We start from the raw sequence: 23097 nt of genomic DNA on the forward strand, positions 1-23097 counted from the left end.
ATGGGATCCAAGGGGACCTTGCCTTGTGGATGCAGAATTGGCTTACCCACACAAGGCAAAGATTGGTTGTAGATGGGTCATATTCTGCTTGGAGGTTGGTGCCCAGTAGTGTGTCTTAGGGATCTGTTCTGGACCCCTTCTCTTCGTGATTTTTCGAAATGACCTGGATGAAGAAGTGGACGGATCGGTTAATAAATTTGCTGATGACACAAAGGTTGAGGGTTTTGTGGATAGTGTGGAGGGCTGTCAGAGGTTACAGCAGGACATTGATAGGATGCAAAACTGGGCTGAGAAGTGGCAGATGGAGTTCAACCCAGATAAGTGTAAGGTGGTTCATTTTGGTAGGTCAAATATGATGACAGAATATAGTATTATTGGTAAGACTCTTGGCAGTGTGGAGGATCAGAGGGATCTTGAGGTCTGAGTTCATAGGACACTCAAAGCTGCTGCGCAGGTTGACTGTGTGGTTAAGAAGGTATACGGTGTATTGGCCTTCATCAACCATGGGATTGAGTTCAAGAGCTGAGAGGTAATGTTACAGCTATACAGGACCCTAGTCAGACCCCACTTGTGCTCAGTTCTGGTCACCTCACTACAGGAAGGATGTGGAAACTATAGGAAGGGTGCCGAGGGGATTTACAAGGATCTTGCTGGATTGGGGAGCATGCCTTATGAGAATAGGTTGAGTGAACTTGGCCTTTACTCCTTGGAGCGACGGAGGATGAGAGGTGACCTGATAGAGGTGTATAAGATGATGAGAGGCATTGATTGTGTGGATAGTCAGAGGCTTTTTCCTAGGGCTGAAATGGCTAACACAAGAGGACACAGTTTTAAGGTGCTTGGAAGCAGGTACAGAGGAGATGTCAGGAGTAAGTTTTTTACGCAGAGAGTGGTGAGTGCGTGGAATGGGCTGCCAGCGACGGTGGTGGAGGCGGATACAATAGGGTCTTTTAAGAGACTTTTGGATTGGTACATGGAGCTTAGAAAAATAGAGGGCTATGGGTAACCCGAGGTAATTTCTAAATTAAGGACATGTTCGACACAACATTGTGGGGCAAAAGGCCTGTATTGTGCTGTAGGTTTTCTCTGTTTCTACATTCCTCTGCCTGTTTTGACTATACGTTTGCACTGGTGCTGCGGTGTGAGAAGTTAGTGTTTTGTAGCACTGTTTGACCCCATCAGGTCAGGATGCATTGAAGGTAGCGAGGGGGAGGAATCTAAACTAATACTTTCGATCAGTGACTTGCAGCAGGTTAGGCTGGTCCATTCAAAGTTCAAAGTAAATTTATTATCAAAGTACATGTATGTCACCATATACAGCCCTGAGATTCATTTTCATGCAGGCATTTGCAGTAAATACAAAGAAACACAATAGATTCAGAGAAAAACTGCACACAACAGACAGACAAACAACCGATATGCAAAAAAAAAAACAAACGCTACAAATCCAAAAAAATAAGTAAGGAATAAATACCGAGAACATGAGATGTAGAATCCTTAAATGAGTCTATAGGTTGTGGAATCAGTTCAGAGTTTGGGTGGGTGAAGTTATCCACTCTGGTTCAAGAACCTGATGGTTGAGGGTTTAATGGTTGTCCATAACCTTAAGTATTTGTTGAGATATTGAAATATATAGTATATCAAAGCATCACATTTTTGCTGGTCACAAACAAGAGTAAATCTGCGGAAACTAGAAATCTAAGCTGGAGGAACTCAGCAGGCCCGGCAGCATCTATGGAAAAGAGTACAGTTGACGTTTCGGACCGAGACCCTTCAGCAGGACTGGAGAGAAAATTACTGAGGAGTCAGAGCTAGAAAGTGGGGGAGGGGAGGAAGAAACACAAGGTGAAAGGTGAAACTGAGAGGGGTGAGGGGTAAGTAAAGAGCTGGGAAGTTGATTGGTGAAAGAGGTACAGGGCTGGAGAAGGAGGGATCTAATAGGAGAGGACAGAAGGTCATGGGAGACAAAGGAGGGAGGAGCACCAGATAGGGGCGATGGCCAGGCATGGAGATAAGGTGAGAGAGGGAAATGGGAATGAGGATTGATGAAGGGAAGGGCATTACTGGAAGTTTGAGAAATCAATGTTCATGCCATCAGGTTGGAGACTACCCAGATGGAACGTAAGGTGTTGCTTCTCCAGCCTGAGTGTGGCCTCATCACGACAGTAGAGGAGGCCGTGGACTGACATATCGAAATGGGAATGGGAAGTAGAATTGAAATGGGTGGCCACTGGGAGATCCCATTTTTTCTGATGGACGGAGAGTAGGTTCTCAACAAAGCAGTCTCCCAATCAGCGTCTGGTCTCACCAATATACAAGGGGCCATACCGGGAGCACTGGATATAGTAAATGACCCCAACAGACTCATAGGTGAAGTGTTGCCACACCTAGAGGGACTGTTTGGGGCCCTGAATGGTAGTGAGAGAGGAGGTGTATCACTTGTTCCGCTTGCAAGGATGAGTGCCAGGAGGAGGAGGATCAGTGGGGAGGGGCAAATGGACAAGGGAGTCGCGTAGGGAGTGATCCCTGCAGAAAGTAGAAAGTGAGGGAGGGGGTGGAAGAGGAAAAGATGTGCTTGGTGGTGGGATCCAGTTGGAGATGGTGGAAGTCATGGAGATTTATGTGCTGGATGCAGAGGCTGGTGGGGTAGTAGGTGAGGACAAGAGGAACCCTATTCCTGGTAGGGTGGTGGGAGGATGGGGTGCGTGAAGTGGAAGAGGTGTGGTTGAGGGCAGTGTTGATGGTGGAGGAAGGGAAGCCCCTTTCTTTGAAAAAGGAGGACATCTCCTTCGTTCTAGAATGAAAAGCCTCATCCTGAGAGCAGGTGTGGCGGAGACAGAGGAATTGAGAGAAGGGGGTGGCATTTTTATAACTAACAGGGTGGGAAGAGGTATAGACCAGGTAGCTGTAAGGGTCAGTGGGTTTATAAAAGATACCAGTAGATACCTGCTGTCTCCGAGATAGAGACAGTGAGATTGAGAAAGGGGAGGGAGATGTCGGAAATGGACCAGGTAAATTTGAAGGCAGGGTGGAAGTTGGGGGCAAAGTTGATGAAGTCAACGAGCTCCGCATGGGTGAAGGAAGTCGCACCAATGCAGTCATCGGTGTAGTGTAGGAAAAGTGACTCCAGTGTAGGCTTGGAGCATTGACTGTTCCAGGTAGCTGATAAAAAGTGTGTGTGTGTGGTATAACTCTGTACCTAACCAGGATGAAGCATTCAAAATGCATACATAATAAAACTGAAGCAGAAGTCAGCTACCTGACCCCTTCTGTCAGTTCCACCGTTCAGTAAGATCGGAGCCAACTTTCTGCTTCAGCACTGATTCCGTAACCCCTTACGATCCAAACGTCGATTGATTTCTGTTCCCAATATAGTCAGTAACCAAGCCTCCACAGTCCTCTTGTGTAGAACATGCCAGAAATTCACAAGACATTGTATGAAGTTTTTCTCATCCAGCTGACCTTTTGTTTTGCGACTGTGATCGTTGGTTCTAGATCCCTGAGGAAGCATCAAGATGTGTGAGATTATTGAATGTTTCAGTGAGATCACCAATCATGCATCTAAACTTGTGTGTGTAGGCCCAGTCTGCCTTTTGTCATTCAACGAGCCTGCTTTGCTCCCATCACTGAAATCAATCTGCTGAGCTTTTGCTGCAATGCCTTTATTCTCAAGTAAATCTTTCCTTGGGTAGGGAGACCAGATCTGTATAAAACATTCCAGATGCAGTATCGTCAGAGCCTTCATGTGTTTTTAATAAACCCTTCCAGCCCTTCGAGCCACGCTGCCCTGCAATCCCTGATTTAATCCTAGCCTCTTCACGGGATTAAGTGGACATGTGGCCAAGTGGTTAAGGCATTTAACTAGCGATCTGAAGGTCGTGAGTTCGATCTCCAGCCAATGAAGCGTGTTGTCCCCTTGAGCAAGGCACTTAATCACACAGTACTCTGCGACGACACTGGTGCCAAGCTGTTTCAGCCCTTGCCCTTCCCTGGGACAACATTGGTGTCGTGGAGAGGGGAGACTTGCAGCATGGGCAACTGCCTGTCTTCCATACAACCTTGCTCAGGCCTGTGCTCTGGAGCGTGAAGACTTTCCAGGCGCAGATCCATGGTCTCGCAAGACTAACGGATGCCTTAAGTCACGGGATAATTTACAATGACTAATTAACCTACCAACCAGTGCGTCTTTGAACTGTGGGAGGAAACCGGAGCACCCGGAGGAAACTCACACGGTCACAGGGAGAGGTGCAAACTCCTTACAGGCAGCAGTGGGAATTGAACCTGTATCGCCTGTACTGTAAAGCGTTGTGCTAACCATTACGCTAGCGTGCCACCCCTGAAATATACTTTTATCAATGGCATTTCTACTTTAGTACTCAAACTCTATGATCACCTTGTGCTCCAATGAACTTTGCTTTTTGTTCCAATTGCATTCTTGAAAAAAAAGTGGGAGAATTTGTGTTTTTTGTGACTATTGTATATTTGATGCTAGATGCTGGTGATACAGTTGCAAGTAAATTTTTCAAGCCACATGTGTATACATGTACTTAAAGGTACATGTTTATCATCATGCAGGTACCTGTATGATGATAAACTTGCTTTGTCTTTAACATATAGCCTAATGATAGAGAGCCAGCACACTATTTACCTTCTTAACTGCATGTTGTACCTGCATGTTAACTTTCAGTAATTTGTGTACAAGGACACTCAGGTCTCTCTTAACCATTCAACTGTCATTTGAAAAAAATCATACATTTTTCTAATTTTCCTATTTTGTTTTATAACCTCTCATGTGACATCTTGTCAGAGTCAGGTTTAATATCACTGGCATATGATGTGAAATTTGTTTTGTGGCAGCAGTACATTGCCATACATATTAGTAAAAAGCTATGCATTACAATAACTATATAAAATTAAGTTAAGCAAGTAGTATAAAGAAAAAAGCAAAAAAAAATAGAGGCAGTGTATATGCATTCATTGTCCATTCAGAAATCTGATGGTGGAGGGAAAGAAACTGGTCTTAAAGCATCGAGTGTGTGTGCTCAGGCTCCTGTCCCTCCTCCTTGGTGGTAGCAATGAAGAGGGCATGTCCTGGGAGATGGTTTCCTTCTGATGGATGCCACCTCTTTGAGGCATCGCCTTTTGAAGATGTCCTCAATGCTGGGGAGGCTAGTGCTCGTGATGCAGTTGGTTGAGTTTACAATGTTCTGCAGCTTTTTCCAGTTCTCACCTCCACACCAGATGATGATGCAATGAGTTAGAATGCTCTCCGCAGTGTCTCTGTAGAAACTTGCAAGAGTCTTTGGTGTCAAACCAAGTCTCCTCAAGCTCCTGATTAAATATAACTGCTGAGTCTTCTTAGAAATTGCATTAAATATATTAGATCTAGAATAGATCTTGAAAGATGTTGACACCCAGGAACTTGAAACTGTTCAACCCTTCCACTGCTGATTCCTGTTTGACAAACTTACTGGAGGTCTTTGAGGATATAATGGGCGCAGTGGATAGAGGGGAACAGATGGACGTTATTTACTTGGATTTCCAGAAGGTGTTCGATAAGGTGCCACATAAAACTTATCCATAAGATAAGGATGCATACAGTTGGGGTGATGTATTAGCATGGATAGAAGATTGGTTAACCAATAGAAAGCAGAGAGTTAGGATGCATGGATGTTTCTCTGGTTGGCAATCAGTGGTGAGCGGTGTGCCGCAGGGGTCAGTGCTGGGACTGCAACTGTTCACAATATACATTAACGATCTGGAAGAGCGGACCGAGTGTAGTGTATCTAAGTTTGCTGATGACACTGAATTGAGTGGAAAAGCAAATTGTGCAGAGGATATGGAGAGCCTACAGAGAGATATAGATAGGTTAAATGAGTGAGCAAGGGTCTGGCAGATGGAGTACAATGTTGGTAAATGTGAGGTCATCCACTTTGGAAGGAAAAATGGAAGATCAGATTATTATTTAAATGGTAAAAGATTGCAGTATGCTGCTGCGCAGAGGGACTTGGGAGTGCTTGTTCATGAATCACAAAAGGTTAGTTTGCAGGTGCAGCAGGCTGTCAAGAAGGCAAATGGCAGGTTGGCCTTCATTGCTAGAGAGATTGAATTTAACAGCAGGGAGATTATGCTGCAACTGTACAGGGTACTGGTGCGGCCGAACCTGGAGTACTGTGTGCAGTTCTGGTCTCCTTACTTGAGGAAGGATATACTGGCTTTGGAGGCAGTGCAGATGAGGCTCACCAGGTTGATTCCAGATGTGAGGGTGTTAGACTACGAGGAGAGATTGAGTCGCCTGGGACTGTACTCGCTGGAATTCAGAAGAATGAGAGGAAATCTTATAGAAGCATATAAAATTATGAAAGTGATAGATAATATAAAGGTAGGAATGTTGTTTCCACTGGGTGGTGAGACTAGAACTGGGGACATAGCCTCAAGGTTTGGGGGAGTAAATTTAGGATGGAGACGAGGAGGAACTGCTTTTCCCAAAGACTAATCACTCTGTGGAATTCTCTGCCCAATGAAACAGTGGAAGCTACCTCAGTAAATATACTTAAGGCAAGGTTGGATAGATTTTTGCAGAGTAGGGGAATTAAGGGTTATGGGGAAAAGGCAGGTAGGTGGAGATGAGTCCATGGTCAGATCAGCCATGATCTTGTTGAATGGCAGAGCAGGCTCGATGGGCCAGATAGCCAACTCCTCCTACTTCTTATGTTTTCTCCATGAGGACTGGTGTGTGTTTCCTTGACTTCCTCTCCCACCAGATGCTGCAGGGATTTGCACAGGTGCAGTTTTATTCTCCCTTTCAAACTGTGCAGAAAAGATGTTGAGCTCATCTGGGAGTGATGCAGATTACAAAGGCGGAGGTGCTTGCTGTCTTGAGGTGAATTAGGGTGGATAAATCTGCAGGGCCTGACAAAGCGTTCCCTCGGACCCTGTGGGAGGCAAGTGCAGAAACTGCAGAGGCCCTAGCACAGATGGTTAAAACTTCCCTCGCAGCAGGTCAGAGGAGCAATCCCACAGGATATCTACTGTGGGATTGCTTGTTGGGTTGGAGGGAGCTTTATTCATAGTTAATCCTAATCTGGAATGTATTTTCTGGCACACGTCTTTAGAAGGAAGTCAACATATACGTCCAACTGCTGTTGAAATTTCAGTTGTTGGACGTTGGGATCACTGTTTATCTACCATATTTGTCCTTTTTAAATTCTAAGGCAACTTTAACTGAGCTTGAAGTGAGTGACTCTCTTCGATTCTCTTCCCTCCAGGATACATTTTTTTATTCACTGGTCTACGATCCACAACTGAAGACTCTTTTGGCAGATAAGGGAGAGATTCGTATCGGCCCCCAGTACCAAGCAGACATTACAGACCTCCTGAAAGAAGGTCGGTGAAGTTTACCGGTAAACATTCCCACATGTGGCAATGGGCCCACCAAGGGGTCAAAACATCTCACGACTTGCCATCAGACCCACCAAGTGTGTGCAGCATTTTACAGCATCAAGACTGCTTGGGTCTAACTACAGAGACTAATTCCTCAATAAATTAATTGAGGAGGAATCATTGATACTGATTACTTGATCAAAATCTCTCTTCTAAACTTAGAGTCTCCTACAAAATCAGCTAAATCCCACTGCTGTCTCAAAGAAACTCTTCTGAAACCAATCCTCCCCCACCCCTACTGAGAGTAATTGTGTTTCCCTGAAGACATCTGTAGCTGGATAGTGTAAGCTACTTGTTGTCTTATAAGTGTGTCTGTAAAAACCTAGGCTCATTCCTTTGCTCTTTCCCTTTATTAGACATTTTGAACTTGAGATGTGTGACCTCTTGGCTTCAGTGTGACTGGACAGACCATTGAGTTCATTTTAACTGCCCATTCACAAATTTGATATTGTGACATGGTGAGAAATGATTGAATTTTTGAAGGGATTGTAACACTTGAGTATGCTTTGTGTGAAATCTGCACATTTCTCCTGAGTGAGAAGAAAGGGGTATTAAAAGGGATCAGAGTGGTAGGTTATGTTACACAAGGTGGTCTACATCTGGGACACCCAGGTGGAGGAGATGGAGGAATCAGATATAATCACTGTTACACAGACACAAAAAAGAGAAAATATGATGCTAATGTGAGAACAGAATTAATATATTGTAGATGAACAAAAGGGTCATCATGGACATGATGGGCCAAAAGTCCCATTTCTGTGATGTTTTTCTCTCCATGGATTGAGGGATAACTCCCCTGCTCTACTGTGAAATTGTGCCATGGGATTTTGTCTGGTTGGGGGATCAAACTGGGTCTTGATTTAACACACCTTGTGAAAGTTGAATGCTCCAACATGGAAAACCTTGATTCAGCTAGCATTCTTGCCCTCCGGTCCTTGAGTGGGGCGTGAGCCTTCTCTCTGCTCCAGATGTGGCAGTGCTGCTAATTGAACCAGTCTGCACTGCATTGATGTGCTGCTAAAAATGCCACAGCTGCATTTTGCAGTGGCCTTTCCTTGCCTTGTGCCCTAAACTTCAGGAGGTCCAGGGACGTGAAGGAGGTCCGCAGATCGTCCCTTGAATGGATGATGAAACTTACCCTCTCTTCTGTTGACTGCCTCTTTAACCAATTCAACGATTCTTTTTGCAAGTGTCACAGATAATGCCTATTGGTTGATTTTCAACCCCCTGATGCCTGATGCTTTGGTCTGGGTGGGTATTTGTCACTGTTGTCTTTCTTGGCTTACAGGAGAGGAGGATGGAAGAGATCAAGCTGAAATGGAAGCCAAGGTCTGGGATGGGGACACTCCACTGACAGACAAGCAGATTGACCAGTTCCTAGTTGTTGCTCGGTGAGTGTTGAGTATGTTCTGAATAACACTTGGGTGAGCTGCTAATCATAGAGACCTTTCACTGTGGTGCAGTTACAAGAGTGGTCATCCTGTCCAAGAAGGGATTGTAAGCTGGGAGCTGGTAATCTCTATGTTACCAGTTTCGTGATTGCTTCTTTGTGAGTGTTGTTGACGTAATGAAAAACTCTAATGAATATCCTGGGCCCAACGTTATTGATGCAGTTACAAGAAGGCACGGCATATTTCATTAGGGGTTTGAGGAGATTTGGTACGTCACCAAAGACACTCACACATTTCGAGAGGTGTACTGTGGAGAGCGTTCTGACTGGTATGCAGCGGATTGGGATGGTGGTGATGATGGGGGGGGGGGGGAACACTGCATAGGATCGAAATAAACTACAGGAAGTTGTAAACTCAGTCACCTCCGTCATAGGCCCCCGGCATCCAGGACACCTTCAAGGAGTAACACCTTAAAAAGGCAGCATCCTTCATTAAGGACCCCCCCCCTCCCCCGCCATACCCCACAATATACCCTCTTCTCATTGCTACCATCAGCAAAGAGGTACAGGAGCCTGAAGGCACACACTCAACAATTCAAGAACAGCTTCTGCCCCTCTGCCCCTCAGATTTGTGAATGGACGTTGAACCCATGAACACTACCTCACTACCTCGTTTTCTCTTTTTGCAGTACTTACTTAACTTTTTTAATGTACATACACTTACAGTAATTTACAGTTTATTATGTATTGCACTGTACTGCTCCCACGTAGCAGTACATTTCACAACATATGCCAATGATATTAAATCTGATTCTGATTCTGAACACTTGGGCGAGCTGCTGTCCACAGAACCCTTTATTGCTGGTACAGTTGCAAGAGTAATTATCTCGTCCAAGTAGGGATTGCAGGCTTAGGGCTGGTAATCACATTGTTACTAGATTTGGTCCATGTATTTAATAATATGATTATGCATCAGTCAGTGACGGTCGAAATATCAATCCATGTATCTGCTCATTAAGAGATATTGCAACATCTCATTCTGTGATAAAATTTTTCTATTAAACAGGACTTTGGGCACACAGTGACCTTCATAATAGGTAGCTCAAAAGCTAGAGAAACATGCAACAGGCTCCCTGGTGTCTTAAGCTATGTTTACATTGTTATTTATTAAAACTAATTAACATTTATTCAAGGAAGTATCCAAGAAGAGAATGGAGACCACTGCAATGCCCTGCCAAATGAGGAATTGTGGTGAAGAGGGCAGTTTGGCAAGCTGTTTGAACTGACAACTTTAGCATTAGTTTGGAATCACTCACACCAACAGGAAGCAATGTGTAGATTAAGCCCAAATGAAGCTATTTTTCATATTTCTTTATGATGTAAGAGCCCATTTCACCTATTTAGTCTATGCTAACCATCTATGCACCCATATTTCCCTGTACATTATTCATGCATAGATGGCCACTAATAACCTGCACCCGATTGTCATACCAGGCACCTGGACTAGATCATTTACAATGGCCTATTAGCTTACTGACTGGTGTAGGGGTGAGGAAACTGCAGCACAGGGTGGAGAGATGGGGGGAGGGAAGTCTATTTGCTTACTGACCGGCGTAGGGGTGGGGAAACGCAGCACGGGGTGGGGAGGTGGGTGGGGGGGAGTCTATTCACTTACTGACCGGTGTAGGGGTGGGGAGACGGGGGGAGAGAAGTCTATTTGCTTACTGGCCAACGTAGGGGTGGGGGGAGGGAAGCCCATCGAGTCTCAGAGGAAACAGGATCATGTAACTCTAGAGATCATAGTGGAACCTGGGTAATTGGGGCGGTGAGATAACTACTGTACCTGCGTTCCACAGTACGACCCAAATAAGCAGCTGGGATGCCATGCTGCCATTGGGCAGGAGGTACAGAAGCCTGGAGTCCCACACCACCACATTCAGGAACAGCTATTTCCCTTCAGCCATTCTTTTTTTGAAGCAAACTTCACAACTCTGATCACTCCATAACCATTTTGGAGTGCAATGATCCTTGTGCTCTCTGCTCTAGTTGTGTTTGATTCCTGTTGAATTCATACTTATGAATGTTGCGTCTGTGATGCTGCTGCAAGTTTTTTCATTGCATATTTGCATATGTGCGCTTGGACATTTGACGATAAACTTGACTTTGATATGTAACCGTCTCTGGTGCTCTCTAGCTCTGTCGGAACGTTTGCCCGTGCTTTGGACTGCAGTAGTTCAGTGAGACAGCCCAGCTTGCACATGAGTGCGGCAGCTGCATCCCGGGATATCACCCAGGTAAGACACAATGCATGGTGTCCCATTGTATACAGGGCCTTCCCGCTGACCATTCTGTTCTCACCACATTGCCTGTAGTTTCAGCTGGTGGATTCCAATCCCACTCAGCCACTGGGGTAGCACATTATTCAGGAACTTGTGCACAAGAATCCAGGTTTAAATCATGATGTCACATTGAGGGAATCCCTGTTGTCGGGCGCGGTTTATCAAAGTTCGAAGTATGTACATTACATACAGCCTTGAGATTTGTCTCCTTACAGGCAGCCACGAAACAAAGACACCCAATCGAACCCATTTTAAAAAAAGGAACGTCAAACCACCAAGGTGCAGAAAACAAAACCAATCATGCAAACAATAGAAGGAAACAAATGACATTCAGAGCTGAAGTCCACGAGAGTGAACCCAGCCACTGCAGCCGATCAGAAACCCGTTAGTTGCAGGCCAGAGTCTGCGTTCAGCGCAGAGACGAGTAACCGTCGCCGAGCAGCTTGCTGAGCACTGGCACTGTCCCTTCAGACCCACTTAGAATATTGATTAGAGTTCTAATAAAGCTTCCTCAATGTTTTCCCTTACTGACTCAGAAAAGAAAAGAGGAAATGACAGACAAATAAATTTACACTGTTCCATTACATATTTTTAAAAAAAGAAAGATTGAAATCATATCAACAAAATAAATTTTCCAATAAAATGCCTCAATTTCAACCTCAGCCCAACTCCAGTGTAGTTTCCTTTCTTCAGACAACTCATTGATCTTGAATGGAGATTGACAGTCATATTAATTAATATTACTTTAATGATGGAGCAGCTAATTAATCCATCTCCTTACAGGAGATGAGCATCATCTGCATGTTCTCATGCTCGATAAGGCCGTTTAGTTACCTGAATTTACCTTCATTCTTCCTTTATAACCTCACACGTTTGAAAGGGATGGACATGCTGAACCAGAGGGCCTGTTTCTGTGCAGCGTGCCTCGGCTGTTTAAAAGTAAATCCCCTGAAAACTTGAGGAAACATAATCAATCCTCTATCAAGCAGAACTGTAGAATGATGCTTCATGTAGCTGTTCACTCTCCCCTCTCTGCTGTTTGAATCTACTTTTTTAATACTTTTTATAAGATATTAGATGAATTAATTTAACACTAAAGTCAATGTTTAATCATTTGTACTTTTTTAACAAACTCATGTATTTTTCACAGTATGTGGAGGTTCGTTCCCACTTACTGGCAGAAAGCAGTATAGCAGCTATCACTTTTCTCATGTTAGTATACTACCCACGTGATGTAATTGTGCAACCATTGATTGGTTTATTCTTATCTAAGAAATTTTCTATTATCTATTATAAAAGATGAGGAATTTTTCAGAGGTGTCATTTTTGTCTTTATCATTTCCTTTTCACCTTCTCCATCTTTGTTGCTCAGCTCTTCACTTAGTTTGCTAGTATTTGTACATTTTTTTAAACTTTGAAATAAGCGGTTGTTCAGAATTTAAACTCCTCACCATTCTTGACCTCCGGAAGAACCCAAAGGATCAGAGAAACACTGCTGACCCCTCTCGATCTGCTCTTGTCTGGTCAGTCTTGCCTTCCTCCTGCTCCCAGTGTAACCACTAGTCGTGAACCCCTGCAGTCAATCCCCTCTAGTAGCCAGATGCCCAGACAAGACCCTGTGGAGTTGGTCCCCTCCAACGTTCCTTCCATTCAGCCTCTGTTGTCTGTGCTGCTGTTCTCACAGATCTCCTGCCCTTGCACTGGCCGTCGCTACACAATTTCACTTCAGTCATTCATTTTGTTTTTCTGAGAATATGTTTGGTAGAATGTTGATCACCAGTGATTCTGTCTTTGTTGAAGATTTGGTCCTATCGAGGGTAGTTATGTTCTTCATGTTGCTTGAGGGGGTAAATATGATACAGAAATCCTTTTCTTTTCTATAATATTACCTGTGCGATTTCTAACATCTTTCCATGAAAGCAGACTAGACTTTGGTTTAATACCTCAGTTGCAAGATGGATGCATCAACATTAAAGTACAAGAATATCTGCCAACATTGTGATCGATCCTCTGGAATAGGACTTTAATCTACAATCTCCTGTCCCAGAACCATACCTGACAATAAAGCATCACCAATCACAAAACCTTCAATGTTTCTCTTTTTGCCTATTGACCAATAATAAAGGAGAAGCTCTTCAACATATTTACGACTGTCCTCTTTAGTAGAATGGGTTTGGAACTGTACGGAGCTTTTGGGTTGTGTCTGGTGAAAAGCAGAGCTCATCCGAGCAGTGTGAGGCCTTTTATTTGAGAATTTCTTCTTTTCCTTCATCACAGTTTCATGCCATGGAAACCCTGTACAAAAGTACCTATGAGGTCTCGCAGGCCATCTCTGCGCTGGTCCCTCAGGGTGGCCCAGTGCTTTGTCGGGATGAAATGGAGGAGTGGTCTGCTTCAGAGGCCAGCCTGTTTGAAGAAGCACTGGAGAAGTACGGAAAAGACTTTGAAGACATTCAGCAGGACTTTGTAAGTAGTTTGCGGTGAAGCTTTCCTCCTCTGGATGGTAGCTTGGATATAAATTATTGCCAAGGGTATCAGGTGTGTTTCATTAATGGTTATTGTGTCTGGATCATAGAAACAGAAATTATCTTTGAGTTTTCCACCCAGGTCATCCAATGAACTACATTGTGACTAATGCGTTTCTAGTCTCCGCTTACAAGCCACTGGTCCATATCCTGCAATGCCCTGAATAAAAATGTTCGGTTCAGATCCCGCAACCTGCATATGGGTCATAGGGGTGCTTTCGAATGTCTTGGGCTAGTGAGACCTGGTGGCAGCCATCCCTCTCCAGGCCAGACCACAGCCAATGTTCTCCAACTAGGTGGCTTGCTTTGGTCTCAAACACACGGCCATTGTATTTCTTCAGGGACCTCGTCCACCCTGGCTAGTGACTTTGTCGACGAGGTCCTTTGCCCAGTGGTGCCATGTTAACACCACCCCCTCGCGTTGTATAGCCCACCAGCTGAAGTGGCGTACCAGGGTGTGCCACTTGGAGGCGGACACTAGAGATTTAAGAGATGGATGAGGACCAGTAATGTCTGTCCATGCTACAAGGTAGAGTGCAGCTGCCAGACATCAAAGGTACTACTTCTATCCAGAGTCCCCCACAGCCCAAGAAAAATCTGTTGTCCAATTATGTGATGGGCTGTTAGCAATCTGATTAACAATTACTTCACATTGACAAGGCATGAGAACATCGCAGATGTAATCAGAATCAGGTTTATTATATCTGACATGAAATTTGAAGAAGCAGCATTTCAGTGCAAAACATAAAAAGTTACAACAAGAAATAGAAAAAAATGGTAAATAGTGCAAAAACAGCAAAATAGTGAGGTTGTTTTCATGGGTTCATGGACCGTTCTGAAACAGAGGGGAAGAAGCTGTTCCTAAAACACTGAGTGTGCATCCTCAGGTTCCTGAACCTCAGCCCTGATGATAGTGACGAGAAGAGGCATGTCCCAGATGGTGAGGGTCCTTAATGATGGATATTGCCTTTTGAAGATGTCTTTGCTGGTGGGGAGGCTGGTGCCCATGATGGAGCAGCTGAGTCTAGAATCTTCTGTAGCTTTTCTTGAGGCTGTGCAGTGGCCTCTCCATACAATTGATGCAACCAATCAGAATGCTGTCCACAGTACATCTGTAGAAACTTGCCAGAGTCTTTAGTGACATACCAAATCTCCTCAAAATTGCAATGAAGTAAAGCCATATGTTGTCAAAGTATAATGAAGGTTGAGCAAGGCTCGAGTGAAGAACAACAGGCACTGGTTGGGAATAAGGAATCAGTTTCTTTGCAGTAAAATTCTCCTTTGTCGTGTCCTGCTGTTTTTATTTATTTTTTATTTTGTTCGTGGATGTCCTGCATCAGATATTTCAGAGAATAGCAAGGTGGGTTTTGTGTCACATGCAGGTCACACTGGATAGCCAGAGCTCAAACTGATTTCTTTGTCTTCACTCAGCCTGCGACCTCCCACCACTCGCAGACATATTTGCCTGGGTTCCCTTGGCCATAGAGGTTAATGTTTTCAATTCTATAACATCAAATTACAGTGGAGGGAGGGAGTCACCCAAACTCCATTCTCAAGGAAGTGAGGATTCATCTACTTTTTCTTCCACAGCAGGGAAAACAAATATTTCACTGGCTTGACAAATCTCCCTTAGGTGCAAATGTTTTATAAACTACATTCAGGTAGTATAATTCCTAATAGGAATCTTCCTGACGGTTTCCTGCCTTGCAGGTGGGGTGGAGGCTCTCTTTAATCCCTTTGTCAAAAAAACATGCCTTCTGTGCACACAGTTCCTTATTAGCTTTTCCATCTCCTTCTGACTCCCTAGTGCATTGTCCCAACCCAATCCATCATTGCAGAGTCCATTTATGTAGCAGCAACAATTCCCTGTGGCTAAAAGAATGCTGTTTATATTGTGGTATTTCCCTTTGAGAGTTGGGTGTTGAGATAGCAGCTGCAATGCTAAGTGTTGGCAGATGTGAGAAATTGCCATTGACTGTCCTTTGATTAGTTCAGTGTGGAAACAGCTAGCCATTGTACAGGAAACTTCGTAACACTGCATGTAAACCTCACAATTGAAGATTGTGATCTTTGTAGGATAAGGCTGATTCATATGCCTATTTTAATGCCATTAAGATGAAGAAGAACAATTTCTTGGACCCAGTATTCCAACTGATAGCCCCTGTATGTAATTTAAAAAATAATAAAAAGTCAATTATGGAATTTTTTAAGCTTTATTTATTGTCAGGCTTGTCTTCAAATGACAGTGAAAATGAAAGTTTAGGTCAGTGGTCCCCAAACTTTTTCTTTCTTTTTCAATCTTTTTATTAATTTCAAAATATAGAAACAAAACATAGCAATAATACAGATAATATGAGATGTATTGTTACATTTAAAAAAAGAGTAATTGCAAAACCAAATAGTGGAAATTACCAAAACTCCCATACGTGTAGAACTGATCACGGATAATATAAAGCAAAAAAAAAGGAAAAAGACAAAAAAAAGAAAAAAAAACCCAACCCAAAAGAAAAAAAAAACAACTAAACTAAACTAAAAGACTTGGGCAAAACTAACAACTTAAAAATGGAAAAGAAGAAAACCTCAGCGTCGACGCCTCCATTCCCCTCCAACAACAGTACAGAGAAATAAAACCAGTTTGGAAATGATCAAATTACATCAAATGAAAATGCTAAATAAATGGCCTCCAAATTTTTTCAAACTTAATAGAAGGGTCATTAGAAGGTGCACTTCTAATTTTCTCCAAATTCAGACACACCATAGTTTGTGAAAACCAATGAAATACTGTAGGAGGGTTGATCTCTTTCCAATTCAACAAGATGGACCTTCTAGCTATTAAAGTAAGAAATGCAATCATCCTTCGTGATGAAGAGGTTAAATTATTTGAGTCTATCATTGGTAGTCCAAAGATAGCAGTAATTGGATGAGGTTGTAAGTCTATATTTAGGACCATTGAAATAATATCAAAAATATCTTTCCAATATTTCTCCAACAAGGGACATGACCAAAACATGTGAGTTAAAGAAGCAATCTCAGACTGGCATCTGTCACATATTGGATTAATATAAGAGTAATAACGAGATAGTTTATCTTTGGACATATGAGCCCTGTGAACTACTTTAAACTGTATCAACCTATGCTTAGCACATACAGAGGATGAATTCACCAACTGAAGAATTTTTTCCCATTTTTCAGTCGGTATATTAATCTCAAGTTCTCTTTCCCAGTCAGCTTTAATTTTATTAGAGGCATCAGGACATAAATTCATAATTATATTATATACAATTGCTATTACACCTTTCTGAGAAAGATTTAAGTCTAAGATTTTTTCCAAAGTGTCCATTGGATATGGGTGTGGAAAATTCGGAGAGACAGTAATTAAAAAGCTTCTAATCTGTAAATATCTAAAAAAGTGAGATCTGGGTAAGTTATATTTATTAGAGAGTTGATCAAAAGACATAAAACAGTTATCCAAGAATAAATCGCGAAAAGATATTATACCTTTGGTTTTCCAATCAAAGTAAGCTTGATCCATCATGGAAGGTTGAAAAAGAAAATTTGATATAATGGGACTTGCTAGAATGAATTGATTAAACCCAAAAAATCTTCGGAATTGAAACCATATACGTAAAGTATGTTTAACTATTGGGTTATTCATTTGTTTATATGATTTAAAAGAAGTAAAAGGAAGTAAAGTTCCTAAAACCGAACCCAAGGAAAACCCTTGTAATGAATTAGATTCAAGATTTACCCAATGAGGGTTTAAAGATGCGTCCAAATCTTGTAGCCAAAATTTTAAATATCGAATATTAATTGCCCAATAATAGAATCTAAAATTTGGGAGGGCAAGTCCCCCCTCCTTCTTGGATTTCTGTAAATATCTCTTACCTAACCTAGGATTTTTATTCTGCCAAATATATGAGGAAATTTTTGAATCTACGTTATCAAAAAAAGATTTTGGGATAAAAATTGGAACCGATTGAAATATATACAAAAATTTAGGCAAAATGATCATCTTAATAGCATTAATCCGACCAATCAAAGACAAAGAGATTGGGGACCATTTGGTAAATAAAAGTTTAATCTGATCAATTAAAGGTAAAAAATTAGCTTTAAATAAATCTTTATATTTTTTGGTAATTGTTATCCCTAAGTATATAAATGAATCAGTAACCAATTTAAATGGTAAACGTCCATAAATAGGTACTTGCTTATTTAAAGGGAATAATTCACTCTTACTAAGATTCAATTTGTAACCAGAAAAGTTACTAAATTGAGCTAACAGATCTAAGATAGCAGGAATTGACTTCTCCGGGTTAGAGATATATAACAACAAATCATCTGCATATAATGATAGTTTATGTATTTCATTTCCACGGGTAATACCAACAATATTTGGCGAGTCACGGATAGCAATTGCTAAAGGTTCAAGAGCAATATTAAATAGTAAAGGACTAAGAGGGCAACCTTGCCTAGTACCGCGAAAAAGACGAAAAAAAGGAGATCTATAATTATTTGTACAGACCGAGGCTACCGGGGAGTAATATAACAATTTAATCCAAGATATAAATGTCAAATTAAAATTAGATTTCTCAAGAACATTAAATAAATAAGGCCATTCAACTCTGTCAAAGGCTTTCTCAGCATCTAATGAGATAATACATTCCGGGGTAGTAAGTGAGGGGGTATAAACAATATTCATTAACCTCCTAATATTAAAAGATGAATAGCGATTTTTAATGAATCCGGTTTGATCCATGGAAATAATTTGAGGTAACACCTTCTCCAGTCTAGTAGCTAGAATTTTTGAAAAAATTTTTGAATCTACATTCAGAAGAGATATCGGTCTGTAGGATGCACAATCCGTAGGATCTTTATTCTTTTTAAGAATTAAGGAAATAGAGGCTTCATAAAATGATTGTGGTAATTTACCTAAACTAATTGCTTCCTTAAATATTCTAGACAACTTAGAAGAAAGAATGGAGGAAAAAAATTTTAAAAATTCCACTGTAAACCCATCGGGACCGGGTGCTTTACCGGAATTTAATGATGAGATTGCAGTTATTATTTCTTCCTCTGAAATGGAAGTTTCTAATGATAGGCAATCTTCGGGAGATAGTTTCGGAAAACTCAATTTACTTAAAAAATCATGCATGAAATTAGAATCATGAGGAAAATCAGAATGATATAAAGAGGTATAAAATTCTTGAAAGGTTTGGTTTATCCCAACATGATCAACTGTGAAAGTATCATCCTGTTTGCGGATCTTAGTAATTTGACATTTAACCGAATCAAATTTCAATTGGTTAGCCAGTAATTTACCCGATTTATCACTATGAATATAAAAATCACTTCTAGTTCTCATTAATTGATTTTCGATCAAGGATGTTAATAATAAGCTATGTTCCAATTGGAGTTCAACTCTGTGTTTGTACAGCTCCTTGCTAGGAGAAATAGCTTATTTTTTATCAACTTCTTTAATTTTATCAACCAGTAGAAGTATTTCATTGTTAATACGTCTTTTCAAACCGGCCGATTAGGAAATAATCTGACCACGGATATAAGCTTTAAAGGCGTCCCAAACAGTTCCGTTGGAAACTTCATCCGTAGTATTAGTTGAAAAGAAGAAATCAATCTGCTCCTTTATAAATTTGACAAAGTCCTGATCTTGAAGCAAAATAGGGTTAAATCGCCATTGTCTGGTAGTACAAAAGGTATCCATTAACTTGATGGAAAGTTTCAATGGAGCATGATCTGAAATAGCAATAATGTCATAATTACAATCAACTACATATGGAATCAAATGAGAGTCAATCAGGAAGTAATCAATTCGGGAAAAAGAACGATGAACATGTGAAAAAAGGAGAATTCCTTATCATTTGGATGTAGAAATCTCCAAATTTCTGAAATCCCAGCATCCGACATAAAAGAGTTGATAATAGTAGCCGACTTATTCGGTAAAGCCGGACTACTTGTGGATCTATCCAACATGGGATTCAAACATAAATTAAAATCACCGCCCATTATCAACATATACTCGTTTAAATTAGGAAGGGAAGTAAGTAAATGTTTAAAGAATTCAGGATAATCCACATTCGGAGCGTAAACATTAACCATAGCGACCTTTTTATTAGAAAGTAACCCCGTAATTAACAGAAATCTGCCATTAGGATCTGAAATGATGTCTTGATGAATGAATGTAATTGAGGGATCAATAAAAATTGAAACGCCTTTAATTTTGGCTTGAGCATTTGAGTGGTATTGTTGATCTTTCCAAAACTTAAAGAAGCGTTGACTGTCCTCTTTCCTTACATGAGTCTCTTGAGCAAAGATAATATGAGCATTCAGTCTTTGGAATATTTTGAAAATCTTTTTCCGTTTTATTGGATGGTTTAAACCATTTGTATTCCAAGAGACAAAATTAATAGAATGAGCCATAACTAAAAATTAACCCTTTGGTGAGTAAGTGGTTAACCATAATGTGAGCTCATGAAATCGGAAGAGGAATACATGATTAGAGAGGAACCGGAAATCTCGACACTGGGGACATCTTTGTAGTTCTGAATCAGCCCAATAGAAAAAATTAAAAAAGAAAAAGACCACCCCCTCCCCCAACCCCAAATAGAAACCCAAACTGAGCCAGAGAAGGCTGAAGAAAGCACTAACTAATACTAACTTTAACCCCATTTCTGCAGGGGGCAACTCCAAAAATATATATTAGATAAGTGACCTCCCAAAGACTAATATGTGAAAAATAAACAGTATTGTAAATTAGTCTCCATAGTAAAAATTACTAAAATATATAAAATAAAAGAAACCAGTATCAGTGCATATAATTAGTTAATTATAAACGAGTAAATAAAAAAAACGCTTCCAACCCAAACTTTTTTTTCTTGGTTCCTAGACCCCACTTAAAATGCACAGTGAAAGAAAATAGGAGCTGTAGATTCAAAGCAGTGACAAATAATTTGCAAAAATTGTTCAAATCTATTTAAAGCTACAAATAAAATTCTTTAATTATCGTAAAACAATTTTCATCAACAGACTAAACTGCATTTGTTTTTCTCCTTGTAATTACTCCCTTTCCAACACAATGTTCCCAGTTTTCCTCTCATACTTTCCTGATCTAGAGTTGTTTCAGTGCCCCAAGAATCTGAAGACAACTCTCCTGTATCATTTCTCCAGATGGGCATTCACCAGGACTATTTGATTCAATGACAACTTCCATTTGTATAGCATCATTAACAGCGGGAGGACAATCCATGAAAGTCAAACAAAAATAGAGCATGCTGGAAACACTCCACTGAAGCTGCTGGCCTCTGAAAGAAATAGTTAATACTTAATGTTGAAAACACAACTGAGAAAGTTACAGACGTTTATGGATTCAAAGTAATTTTCAATCGATGCACGTGGGTGGTGTAGCCCAAAAGCAGTGCAAGAGACAAGGCTGAAAAATCTTCGACCATCTTCAATGTCCAGCTGACGAGTCTTCTCATCCTCTTTCAGAGGGCTCCACCACCTCAGATATAAGGCTTGAGTAAGATTCGCTCCACATGATGTGAAGAAACAGTTGTAATCAAGAGTGCACCGGGGCAGCCTGTAAGGTGCCACCACTATTCTGGCGCCAGCATAGCACCCCAAGCATGCTCGTCACAACAACACAGAACATATAGAACAACAACAGCAGAACAAGCCCCTACATTTTGAAGTATAGTACATGTGAAAAATAAATCTGAGTCTGAAGGCTACAGAGTCCGAATTACTGCTATCATTGTATCAACTGGGCCTTCCAGGAAAGCTGCACCCCTGGCACTTGCTAAACCATGGGTGCCAGGGTAGCGCAGTGGCTAGTGTGACACTATTACAGCTCGGGACGGTCAGAGTTGAATTCCGTGGCTGTTTGTAAGGAAACTTTATGTGCTCCCCGTGACTGCATGAATATCCTCTGGGTACTCCAGTTTCCTCCCACAGTCCAAAGACGTACCAGTTAACAGGCTAATTGGCCATTGTAAATTGTCCTTTACATAGAACTTTGACCAGCAGCCAATCTGGACATCAGAAGTTTGGAGAGGAGGGGACTTCAATCAGGTCCACTGCCCGAGGAAAAAAGGCAGGAGCAGTTCGTGGCAACATAATAGAGCTTTGAGCAGTGGCCAATCAGTGTTTGAGGTTGATTAGGAAGAGCAGATTAAAGGGAGGCAGGAGCAAGCAAGGTGGCCATCGTCTGAGTGGACATACTCTGAGTGGTGATCTTAAGGCTTTAGCTCTTCGAGGCTTCAATAAAGAGAGGTTTCACTCAGAGAGAGCAAAGGAAAAAAAAGCTCAAGTTTTTTTCCTTCTCTTCTTTATACCTGCTCAGCTAAGGGAGTCTAGATGACAGGCAGGGTAGTTCAATGCTCCTCTTGTGGAATGTGGGAGGCAGGGAAACCTCCAGTGTCCCTGACCACTACCACTGTGAAAAGTGCATCCAGCTGCAGCTTCTAACACTCTGTGTTAATGAGCTGGAGCTGGAACCGGAACTGGACGAACTCTGAATCATTCGGGAGGCTGAGGGGGTGATATACAGAACATATAGACAGCTAGTTACACCCACCGTGCAGGACACAGGAAACTGGGTGACAGGAAGGAGAAAAAGGTTAAGGGGCCATTACAGAGTACCCCTCAACAACAGGTATATCACTTTGGATACTGTGGGGGGGAGGATGACGTGACAGAGGAAAATCACAGTGGTCAGGTGTCTGGCACTGAGTCTGTTTCTGTGACTCAGGAGGGAAGGGGGAAGAAGAGGAACACTGTGGTGATAGGAGATTTGTTAGTTAGGGAATAGACAGGATGTTCTATGGGTGAGAATGAGATTCCCAGGTGGTATGTTGCCTCCTGAGTACCAGGGTCTAGGATATCTCGGATTGAGTCCTCAGCATTCTTAAGTGGGAGGATGAACAGCCAGAAATCGTGGTCCATGTAGGTACCAAAGACATGGGTAGGATGTGTGATGAGGTTCTGCAAAGGGAGTTCAGAGAGTTACGTGCTAAGTTAAAGGGCAGGACCTCCAGGGTTGTGATCTCATGATTGCTACCCATGCCATGTGCTAGTGAGGCTAGAATTAGGAAGATGGCTAAGGAGATAGTCTAGGAGGGAGAGCATAAGATTTTTGGATCATTGGGCTCTCTTCCAAAGAAAGTTGGGACTTGTACAGATGGGATGGTTTGCTCCGGAACTGGAGGGGGACTAATATCCTAGCGGGAAGGTTTGTTAATGCTGCACGGTAGGGTTTAAACGAGAGTTGCAGGGGGATGGTAACCAGACTGCCAGAACAGTCAGTGGAGAGGTTGTGGAGGCAGATGTTGGTAAGACCTCATTCAAAGTCAGGAATCAAAAGGTTGAGCATGGTGCGACAAAATCG

General features: G+C 41.8%; 1 protein-coding gene across 2 annotated transcripts in view; it reads left to right on the top strand.

Annotated features, from left to right (window-relative positions):
* The window catches only part of mta1 (metastasis associated 1), a 149118-nt gene that overhangs the window by 53507 nt on the left and 72514 nt on the right, over positions 1 to 23097 (top strand). For both annotated transcript variants that reach the window (XM_072264908.1, XM_072264917.1), the window contains exons 6-9: positions 7269 to 7386; positions 8732 to 8834; positions 11028 to 11127; positions 13450 to 13638. In XM_072264908.1, coding sequence (XP_072121009.1) covers positions 7269 to 7386; positions 8732 to 8834; positions 11028 to 11127; positions 13450 to 13638 — 510 coding nt within the window. The remainder of the gene's footprint in view (positions 1 to 7268; positions 7387 to 8731; positions 8835 to 11027; positions 11128 to 13449; positions 13639 to 23097) is intronic.

The sequence above is a fragment of the Mobula birostris genome, chromosome 1, assembly GCF_030028105.1.
Source record: "Mobula birostris isolate sMobBir1 chromosome 1, sMobBir1.hap1, whole genome shotgun sequence".
Taxonomy (NCBI): Eukaryota; Metazoa; Chordata; class Chondrichthyes; order Myliobatiformes; family Myliobatidae; genus Mobula; species Mobula birostris.